This window comes from Pteropus alecto, unplaced genomic scaffold (assembly GCF_000325575.1).
Source record: "Pteropus alecto unplaced genomic scaffold, ASM32557v1 scaffold8, whole genome shotgun sequence".
Lineage (NCBI taxonomy): Eukaryota > Metazoa > Chordata > Mammalia > Chiroptera > Pteropodidae > Pteropus > Pteropus alecto.
Window position 1 is genome coordinate 13,209,284 of NW_006494609.1, and position 12,069 is coordinate 13,221,352.

The 12,069-nt window shown below is 35.2% G+C and overlaps 1 protein-coding gene across 2 annotated transcripts in view; it reads right to left on the reverse strand.

Moving 5' to 3' along the window:
* Positions 1 to 12,069, reverse strand: part of EML5 (echinoderm microtubule associated protein like 5) — a 123,774-nt gene that overhangs the window by 96,797 nt on the left and 14,908 nt on the right. For both annotated transcript variants that reach the window (XM_006925514.3, XM_006925515.3), the window contains exon 2: positions 8,136 to 8,295. In XM_006925514.3, coding sequence (XP_006925576.1) covers positions 8,136 to 8,295 — 160 coding nt within the window. The remainder of the gene's footprint in view (positions 1 to 8,135; positions 8,296 to 12,069) is intronic.

Consider the following 12,069-nt stretch of genomic DNA (forward strand, 5'->3'; position numbering starts at 1 on the left):
TGCAAACGCAGATGCTTTGCTAGCTCACTCACTGCTCACCTCCTGCTGTGTGGCCCAGTTCCTAACAGGCCACAGACCAGTACCGGTCCACGGCCCAGGGTTGGGGACAGCTGGTTTAGAGTGTAGATTCTGTTACCTGACTGTCTAGATTTGAACACCAGCTCTATCTCTAACTGGATGAATTGGGGCAGTTATTTAGACTTTCTTTACCTTAGTTTCCTCACCTGTTAAGTGAGGATAATAAAAGTACTTCACAGGGTTAATATGAGAATTAACATACATACATATAAACAGGAGTTAGAAGAGTGCCTGGCATGTAGTTAATGTTGTATAATTGACTGCCACCACCATCATCATCATCATCATAATCATCATCAATCATGATCATCATCATCTTCATCATCATCGTTTATCATAGCCATAATTAGCTTTAAGAACCCAATGCCCTCTCCCCGTCCCAATGAGAAATGTCATCTAGTACCCAGTCAGAAATAGTTTCATGTAGAGTAGAATTACTATTTAAACCCCCAAATGGGTAGAATGAATGGTTCACGTAAAAAGATAGAGAATATAGTTTCTAATGGCTCTCCAACAAGTCACACCAGGAGAAGGTCTAGGGGAAAAAGATGAGATGATGTGCTCCTCCTGAGAGTCTTTAATATTTGGGAACTAGAGGGTATCAGCAAATATCTAGCTAAAACAAAGATACCTTGCTACGGAAAACTGTAGAGATTAAAATTTCACAAGTATAACATGAGAAATCGTCAGGGGGGCTCTGTCCTTTCTACCAATGCCTCTTCTCTCTGGCTCAGCTCATCATGCACACATAGCAAACCACAATTGGCTAAAAGCTTTAAAACTCCATATAGCTCAATAGAGCCTCAAAGCATCCAACTCTGTACATGCATTAACAAAACAGATCTTGGAGCACTTCCTCTGTAGCCCTGATAAACATATCATGGCCAAAATCAGCCTCCTTAAGCAAAGGTGAAGCAACAGCGGAGAAGAAAAGGTAGAAAGAACCAAGTAAACACTACCTCCTCTCCTAGCTTTTTTGTTTTTACTTTCTTGTTTGTTCTCACATTTAACACTGCCTACATAGGTGAGGAAGAGAATAAAGTTTTCTAGAAACAGTACTGCTTGAACAGTATCTTGGAAGACAGAGTAAGAGATAGTCAGGTAAAAAAAAGTAAGAGAAAGTGCATTTCAGACCAAAGGACACCAAAATTGGACATGTCATAGTGCTTTCAGGAAAGAGCCACTAAACCAGTGTGGCTGAGGGGAGGAGTGCCAACTGGGAAGTGGCAGGGGACAAGGCTGCAGAGGAAGGCCAGAATCCAGGAGAAATAGCTCCCTTTTTAAGTAGAGCTGTAATAATGAGAGAATCTGGCTTAAAATGTGTAATATATGGTGTATTTATCTGACTTTCAAGGAGGGTATTTGGAGTTAAGAAGCCGAGACCACTGTTAACTTAAGTGGGAGTTTAACTCATGGATCTAAATAATCACGTAGGGAATAAGTAAAGTGAAAAGAAGGCTTACAAACTCCTAAAGAGCACTGACATTTAAGAAGCAGACAGATGGAAAGGCTCCTTCAAAGATAACTAAAGAATAACAGAGAGGGGAAAAAGAATACCAGATAAAGAAGCCCCTGTCTAGCTTCCCAAATTCCTCCTTGATCCTATTCCCAAACAAAATCTTGGTTGTGTCTATTAATTGAAGTATTTATTAAAAAGTTCTAGCACACTAAATAGGTATTCTAATAGACACAACTAGATTCAGCCCATGAGTTCCTGTAATTACAAAACATATTCAAATAATGAACAATTAAACTTAAAAGATCCTAGTATGGGGGGTTCTTATGATTTCAGTGGTCATTATAAAAGGATTAATTGTTACAATGTTACAAAGTAAAAATCACAAATTTTGCAAAAGATTCAGGACTTAATGTAGTAAATATTGGTCAAATCATACATAAAGCTATTAGAAGTTAAGATCTGGAAGAGCAATAGAAGAAAATTAAAAAATAATGCAATAGGCACTTGAGATATGTCTAGGTATCAAGAGATTACCAAAAGGCCCTTGAGAAAAATCAATGAACGCCTCTAATATTTTTGTAAAAATGACCCTCTTCAAAAATCATGTGCCAAAAGTCAAAGGTAAACCTAAAGCATTTTATTTTGTACCAGTATAAAATAAATTAGGTTAAAAATATTAACACTTTATTTTCAGTTCATTCTATAAATCAGCAGTTGTAACTATAACTTAGATGTGTCAAAGATGAGAAATGTGCTTTTATAAATTAGTCTTATATTTTCAAGATAAGTTACCAGTCAAATTTCCCTTCCTCCTATTCCTCTCCTTTTTACTATGAAACATTAGGCCCTCTCTGATGTGGATTTATATAAATAGCTTTTATAGGCCCTAATTATTCTCAAGAAGGCAGACTTCCAGTATTAACATGGATATTCAATCCATTTAGAAGAAACCCGCTGGGAAAAGAATATTCAGCATTACTACTAACAGAAATTCATTCATTGGATAAATTTAATTGATCACTTATAGTTTCAATTCTAGTAGAAAATGCAAAAATTATATAGAATTTCCTAGTTGGTATCTCATAGTCATGATATTAGTGGACAGATATGTTCTAAAATATATTTTTTAACTAAAGCATTTTCTCATGAACATAATTTCAAAGATACTCTTCTTAGTCTTTAATTACAAGCTTTAACTGATGAATTCCTCTTGAAATAGAACCACCTCCTGAGTTCCATGTTTGGGAGTCAGTAGAGCACTGCGATTAAAAACATGAGCTTTGAAATGTGACTGACCTGGGTTTTCACTCTGGCTCCATTCACTAGCTGTGTAACCTGGGGCAAGTTATTCAACCTCTCTAAGTCTCAGTTTCTTTATCTGTAAAATATAAATAATAATAGTATCTATTTCACAGGGTTGTGAGGATTAAATGAAATAATGTAGGCTTAGCACAATACCTGACACTTATTATGTGCTCAATAACTTTTAACTATTATGTTTTTTATAAGCTTAAATTTTTAAGTAACATGTTCTCATGAAGATATGTAATAATAAAATATATGCACCCAAGATTTTTCTTATAAGTTGCTTAAAACAAGTAAAATTAAAGGCTTTCAACTTAAAATAAAAGCTAGGGGCATGTTTTCTCTCTTCATATATTAGAGAAATTCCTAAGCAATGCAATACAGTAATTTACAAAAGGCAATTTTAAAATTAAGAAGAAAAAATATTTAAAGTATACAGATACTTATTAGAACAACTTGGATTTCATAACACCTTTGGTAAATGATTTTTCAAAATTTTATAGATTTGTTTTGCAAAATATAATCTTCTGCGAAGAAAGTAAAGAGTATTATTCTCTTTTAAAATAGAAAATAAAATTCTGATATAAGACATTAAGTGACTTGAAGAATAATAGCAAAAATGGAACATAAATTAAGGTTCTGTAATTGTCAATCACTGCTACACAGTGATAATAAACCTAGAAGCACATTTTACCTCAAATGAGAGGTTCCGGTTAAGTCTTTATAGATTCCTTACCAGACTCTTATCAGAAAGTCGTATGTATCTATGCTACTCAAAGAAGCTATTCTTCAGTTACAAATAAAACATTTATTGGCTATCATTTTCAAGAGATGAGAACAAGATGTAATCTGTTCCTGTTAAATCTAGATGTATGAAATTTTATAAATTGAAAAGCAAATAATTTTTTTTCAGAAAGTTAAATTGATTTTTTAAAGTCTAATTTTAACAAAACTTTTAAAGACTATAAGTTAATCACACCTGCAAAATCCAACTTTTTTTTTCAACACTTCTTAAATATGTTTTAGGTATAATAAGTTCCATAAAAGTACCATAAAAAAGCTCTTGGCTTGTTTAATTTTTTAAAAAAATCATTGACTAGAAGCAAATAATAATTTTGGAACTGATTAGTAAGTGGAATATTACATCCTTTGTTTTGAACTTTGGTTTTGTATAAAAATAGCTCATATTATAGGCACCACCTCATTATTTTCAATTAAAAGTTAATTTTAATAGAAAGCTTTAAAATAGCTAAAAATTAAGTGTATACAGATCTACTTAGAGAAACTTAATTTTCACAAGATGTCTTCCATCTGTCCTATCAACATACATGACCTGGAGGAGACTTCCAGTCAGGATGGAGGAGTAGGTAAACACTGTGCTTGCTTCCTCTCACAACCACATCAAAATTACAACTAAACTACAGAATAACCATCACTGGGAGTCGCCTGAGGTCTAGCTGAACAGAAGTCCTACAACTGGGGACATACAGAAGAGGCCACCTCGAGACTGGTAGGAGGGGTAAAGATGCAAAACAGGCTGGCTTTACAATAGCATGTGGCGACTGAGAGTCAAGAGAATTATCTTGGCTGCAGAGGACCCCCCAGAGATCAAGGGGTACCAGCCAGGCTCCATAGACCAGGGTTTCAGCGCCAGAAAGGGATGTCCCTACAGCCTCTGGCTGTGAAAACCAGTGGAGACTGTGACTGAGGCAGAAGGCTGTGAAAGTCTCAATGTTCCTCTTAGAGGATCCACGCACAGACTTACTCACTGATGGACTCACTCACTCTGAGCTCCAGTGCTGGGGCAGCAGCTCAAAAAGCACCAGGGACATATGAGGAGAAAGTGAATTGTCTGGCTTCAGGGCAAGGGCTGGTGGGGCGGCTTTCTCCCAGAAAGAAGTGCTGGCAGAATCCACTGTTCCTTTCTTTGTTGAGCCCTGCCCTCTCTTGCATGAAGATGCAGGCAGCCACTCTATCTGAGTCTCCATCAACCTGGATAACACAGGTTGCCCTACCCAGGTGACTCCCTGAGACCCTGCCTCTCCTAAGTTATAGGCCCACCAAAGCTACCTCTAATGGCTTTTCCATACAAATGGCCTGTCTTGGCTCATGCTGTAGGCTTTCCTAAAATTTCTCAAAGATTCACAAAACCCAAACAAGGAGCACCTGGCCTCAGCATGCCCCATATCTCTTACTTAGCAGCCCCACGCCTGACACTAGCAACAGCCAGTCTCAGTTCCTAGCTTGACCTCTTGAGGCACCTTTAAGTCCTACATGGGTGGCAGCCATCTGCAAATTGCTTGCTGACTCTTGCCAGGTGGCCCTGGACAGTGTGCAGGCTGTGGCTGAATGTGGCCTATAGCAGGGCCTTTCCCAGAAGGCTCTGGAGCCAACATGCCCAATGGCTGGCTTTGACCTAAGCTGGAGCACCACCTGGGGCTGCATCTGAGGACGACACACCCAAAGGACAAACTGGGCAGGCACCAGAGCCCTGCTAATGTGAACCCTGCTCTTTAGGGTCAGCCCCTCAATCATCCAGACTTCATAACCAATCAGCCTGAGGATCAATTCCTGATGTGCAAACAGCAAATAAGTCATTTCTAACAGGTAGGCGCACACAACCTATACAAGGGACACACCTAGAGCACCTGGCTCAGGTGATTAGGGAAGACTGTGCCACTGCGCCCCAAAGGAAACCTCCTACATAAGGCTACTCTACTAAAACTGGGAGACTTAGGAGCCCTATCTAATACATAGAAAGAACCAAAAGGAGGCAGTCAAAATGGGGAGACAAAGAAACATGTCCTAAATAACAACGAAACCCCAGAAAAAGAATGAAACAAAATGGAGACAAGCAATCTACCAGATGCAGAGTTTAAAACACTGGTTATAAGGATGTTCAATGACCTTAGAGAAAGAGTATATGAACTCAGTGAGAACTTTAACAAAGAGATAGAAAGCATAAAAAATGGAGATAGAAAACATAAGGACCAGTCAGAAACGAAGAATACAGTAACTAAAATGAAAATACAGGGAATCAACAATAGATCAGATGAAGAGGAGGATTGAATCAACGATTTAGAAGACAATATCAAGCATGCCAACATTCACCTCACAGGGGTACCAGAGGAGAAGAGAACAAGGAATTGAAAACCTATTTGAAGAAATAATGATGGAAAACTTTCATAACCTAGTGAAGGAAGTAGACATACAACCACAGGAAGATCAGACAGTCCCAAATAAGATGAACCCAAACAGGCCCAAACCAAGAAACATCAAAATTAAAATGCCAAAGGTTAAAGACAAAGAGAGAATCTTAAAGCAGCAAAAGAAAAGCAATTGGTTACCTACGGAGCTCCCACAGGACTGTCAGATCATTTCTCAACAGAAACTTTGTAAGCCAGAGGGATTGGCATGAATTATTCAAAATGATGAAAAGCAGGACCTACAACCAAGATAACTCTACCCAGCAAAGCTATCATTCAGAATTGAAGGACAGATAAAGAGCTTCCCAGACAAGAAAAAGCTAAAAGAGTTCATCACCAACAAACCAGTATTACAAGAAATGTTAAAAGGTCTTCTTTAAGAATTTTTTTAAAAGATAAAAAATATGAATAATATAATGGCAATAATGGTCTTCTTTAAGAATTCTTTTTAAAGATAAAAAATATGAATAATATAATGGCAATAACTACATATGTATCAACAATTACTTTAAATGTAAATGGACTAAATGCTCCAATCGAAAGACAGAGTGGATAAATAGGTGAGAAAACAAGACTTTACAAATGCTGCCTACAAGAAACTCACTTCAGAATGAAAGACACACACAGACTGAAAGGGAGGGAAAAAGATATTCCATAAAAATGGAAACAAAAAAAGCTGGGGCAGCAATACTAAGATCAGACAAAACAGACTTTAAAACAAAGGCTATAATGAAACAAAGAAGGACCCAGTAATCCCACTTCTGCGTATCCAAACAAACCCAAAACACTACTTCAAAAGGACATGTGAATCCATATGTTTGCTGCAGCATTATTTACAATAGATAAGACATGGAGGTAAAATGGGTGTCCATCAATAGATGAATGGGTAAAGAAGAGGTGGTACATATATACAATAAACATTAGCCATTAAAAATTTTTTTAAAAAAAGAAGAAATCTTGCCATCTGCAACAACATGGATGGACCTAGAGGATATTATGTTGAGCAGAGTAAGTCCAATAGAGGAAGACAAACACCATATGATTTCACTTACATGTGGAATCTAAACAGCAAAATAAACAAACAGAAACAAACTCATAGATACAGAGAACATTTTGAGGGTTGCCAGGTGGGAGGGGTTTGGGAAGTGGGTGAAAAATGGGAAGGAATTAAATACACACTGATAGTTACAAAATAGTTATGGCATAAAGAATATATATTCAATAATATTTTTGTCAGATGGGTACTAGATTTATCGGGGTGATCACTTCGAAGTTATATAAATCTCTAATCACTATGTTGTACACCCACAACTAATATAATATTGTATCCCAACTACAATTGAAAATTTTTAAAATTTTAAATAAAACCTTTCACTGGGATTCTAATTGGAAATAAATTAAATTTGCATATTAATCTTGGGAGACCATTTTAAAAAATACATTGAGATTCACAACCAAGAAAAAAAATATATACACAACCTGGAAAACAGTTATATGTAAAATTTTCTAGAACATTCAGGTATAATTCCACTGAATCGGAATCTTGTTTTCTTTCATAGTAATATTTAATCCAATCAAAAAATTCTTGATAACAATAAAATAAAAACTCCTTATTCTTATTTTTCTTATACACATCAACCACCCACCTCACCTACCCACCACCTCCACCCCTGAACAAGTACTTTTCATCAATTGCTTTACAATTTAATATTTACAGATTTATAATCATTTTTTTTAGCTCCCATGTTATGTTAATGCTGCTGGCTAGAGAACCATACTTTGGGTAGCAAGGCATTTGAGAATCTGGTTTCAAATTCTCTCTCTCTTTTTTAATTTGTTGTAGGTCCTAGCATACATGCATTCCTAAAATTTACCCTCATTCTTGTGTGTACCCAGTCTCTGTCTCATACACATATTTGCACACACATAATTGTGGTAGCTAAACTGTTTTCTTGTGCAATCAAATCTTATCTGGACCTCATCAATCTATATATAATAGATAAAGACCACAGTAAGAATAATTCATTTCTTATAGTACAAATTTTTAAAACACAATTTAGGAAAAGAGAAAAAAAAATATCACATACCTGTCCCTCTAAATCAAATGCTAAGCAAGCTATACCATGTGTATGAACATCCTTCAGGACTGATATGGTCTGCACGGTGTATGAATCCCAAACACAGATATAAGGCTCTTTCCCAACTTGTCCTGTTGCTACCAATACTCGTTCAGGATGCAATGCAAGGCTGCAAAACAACAAACAAATAGACTTAAAATTGCTCATAGAGCTTTTATAGGTAGTATTTTGTGTATATAGCATTTATATATATACCAATGTGGAAAATAAACTTTAATCATCTAAAGTTTAAATAAACTTTAAAGTAATTTGAATTTAAAACAACTTCTTTAAAAAGCAATGCTAAGACTTACCACTGCAATAGTATATGTGATAAACAGTTAACAATGGACTTCATAAACCCTGTAATATGATATAGTGTGTGTAAACTTCTCCAAAAACAAGAAAGAATTCGCACAAGGGATCAGCTGAACTAAAGCAAGACATTAGCAGCAACCCTGCCACATGCTATTTTCTCATTTGGTACTCATCCATTTTTAAGTCCTCTCTTCCATTTTACTCTTTTACTGGATAAAGTTTGACTAAATCTTAGTGTCTGAAAATAGCATTTAGTAGCACTCCTATGATAGCATCAATATTGTTACAAATCACATTTTAAAAAACAGAAAAATCGCCCATAATTCATAGAAAGTAATTTATGAGTCTTTAAAAAAGAAAACAAAGACCTAACAGTTGATAATGGTTTATGTATATTTAGTAAAAGGCAAGGAATGAATATAAATTTCTCCTTGATAAATTTTCTACAAGTAGATTTAGATGATCAAATTCACCCTTGGGAGGAAAAAAAATCACTCCTGGCATCAGGGGTAGGATGAACTGGAAGAGGAAAAGTTAGGTGGGTATGAAAATAGAATCAACTGTTTGGCTATAGGGAGTAAGGGAAAGGAAGGAACCTAAAATGACTCTTGGGTTTCTAGTTTGGATACATGAATGGCTTGGAGCAGTATTCATCAAGCCTGGGAATACTAAATGAGTAACTCGTTAGAGGGAAGATAAGTGAGAATGAAAGGTTGGTTCAACATATTAAAATCAACGAATGTAACACATCATATTAATAAAGGACAACAAAATCCCACACATGTTCATCTCAACAGATGCAGAAAAGCATTTGACAAAAATCTAACCCCTTTCATGATAAAAATACACAACAAACTAGGAACTGAGAAGAACTTTCTCAACCCAATAAAGGGCATCTGTGAAACCCACAGCCAACATCACATTTAACAGTGAAAGCCCAAAAGTTCTCCCTCTAAGTACAGGAAGAGGAGCTGACAGAAATGTCAGCTCTTGCCATTTCCATTCAACATTGTACTGGATATTCTAGCCAGAACAATTAGGCAAGAAAAAAGAAATGAAAGGGAGAAGTAATTCTATCTCTGCTTGCAGACGACATGGTCTTACATATAGACAATCCTAAAGAATCTACAAACAACAAAATAAAGCCCGTGTAGAGCTAATAAATGAGTTAATCAAGTTGAAGGGTACAAGATCAATATAAAATATCAACTGTATTTCTATATACTATCAATAATAAATCTGAAAAATAAATCAACAAACAAATTTCACTTATAATAGCATCAAAAAGAATAGAACACTTAGGAATAAATTTAACAAAAAAAAGTACAAGACTTTTACACTGAAAACTACAAAACACTATTAAAGAAATTTTAAAAGAGCTAAATAAATGGGAAGACATCTTGTGTCCTAGGTTTGAAATATTAAGATGGTATTACTTCCTAAATTGATCTACAGATTCAGCACAATTCCTGTCAAAATACTAGTTGCTTTTCTTAAAGAAACTGACAAGCTGGTTCTAAAATTCAGAATAGCCAAAATAATGGTTAGACTCACACTTTCCAAATTCGAACTTACTACAAAACTACAGAAATCATGTCAGTATGGTTCTGGCATAAGGACAGACAGGCAGATCAACGGAACAGAATTGAGAGTCCAGAAACTGATATATTTATGGTCAACTGACTTTCAACAAGGGTGGTTCCAAGACAATTCAAGGGAAGAAGAATGGTCTTTACAATACATACATGTAAAAGGATGAATCTAGACCCATACCTCAAACCACATATAAAAATCTACTCAAAATGTAAGACTTAAAATTATAAAACTCTTAGAAGAAAACACAGGCATAAATCTTACAAACCTTGGATAGAACAATGGTTTCCTTAGATATGACATCAAAGCTGAAGTGATAAAAGAAAAAAGTGGATAAAATGGACTTCAGCAAGATTAAAAACTTTTGTGTTTCAATGAACATCAAGAACATAAAAACGGCTCACAGAATGGGAGAAAATATTTGTAGATAACATATCTTATAAGGAACTTGTATCCAGGAGACATAAAGGGCTCTTTCAACTTAATAGTAAAACCACAAATAACCTAAATTTTTAAATGGACAAAGAATTTGAATAAACATCTCTCCAAGGAAGATATACGAAAGGCACATGAAAAGATGTTCAACATTTTTAGTCAACAGAGAAATACAAATTAAAATTACAATGATATACAACTTCTATGATTAAAAAGATAGTATCCTATGTTATACATGTATTTTATATTATTCTATCAAGTATGGGCAAGGATGTAGAAAAACCATAACCCTCATATATTGCTTATGGGATTGCAAAATGATGCAACCACCTTGGAAAACAGTTTAGCGGTTCCTCTAAAAGTTAAATAGAGTTACCATATGATCTAGGAATTCTACTCCTAAATTTCCAAGAGAAATGAAAACGCATCCGCACAAAACTTGTACACAAATGTTCTTAGCAGCATTCTGTGTAATACCCAAAACGTGGAAACAACCCAAATGTTCCTCAGCTGAAGAGTGAATAAAACATGGTATATCCATGCAAAGGAATATTATTTGGCAATAAAAAGGAGTGAAATACTGATACATGCTATGACGTGGATGAACCTAGAAAGCATTACAATAAATAAAAGAAGACAGATATAAAGGCCACGCAGTAAATCTATTTTTATGAAATGTCCAGAAAAAACAATTCCATAAAAATAGAAAGTCGATTAGTGGTTGTCAGGAGCTAGAGGGAGAGGAAAGTGGAAAAGGACTGGAGTTTTTGGGGGTAATGAAAATGTTCTGGAAGTAGATCATGGTGATGGTTTCACATCTTTGTGACTTTGCTAACTACACATCACTGAATTGTGCACATAAGTGTGAATTTTATATTATGTGAAATATATCTCAATAATTAAAAATTTTTAAAAACAATGGCATTACATGTTGTATATATTTTTGAGTTTAAGAATTTATGCAAGAAAACATAACCTTTAAAGTCAGACAGACATAGGTTCAAAACTTTGGCTTTGCTCTTCACTGGCTTCTGGGTAAATCATCTCAGTCTTATTTTCTCATCTATATAAAGGGATATATTTAACTGTAAGTAATGTGAGGGCAATTTCCCCAAACTTGGAAACTGGGGAGGAAAAACATGAAGGTCCTCATAATTTAACTATGAAATCTACATGAAATAGATCGATATTCAGTCACATTACAGAAAGATAGGACAGGTGTATGTTTAGATTTATGCAAAATCTAAATAAAGTTTTCCAAATTCGTTGTCTCATGTTATTCTCCCACAATGTATGAAAGTTCCAGTTGCTGCACAAATATTTGTTTTTGGTCTTTGGATTTCCCTGATGGACAATGATATTGTTTCTTATAATCTATCTTTCAAATTGAGTACTGTGAAGTCCTCCAACCTCATTCCTTTTCAAAATTTTTTTGGCTGTTCTAATTACTTTATGTTCCCTACAAAGTTTAGAATCTGCTTGTATATACTAAATATCCTGTGGGGATTGGCACTGTATGAAATCTATAGATCAATTTGAAGAGAATTGACATCTTAAC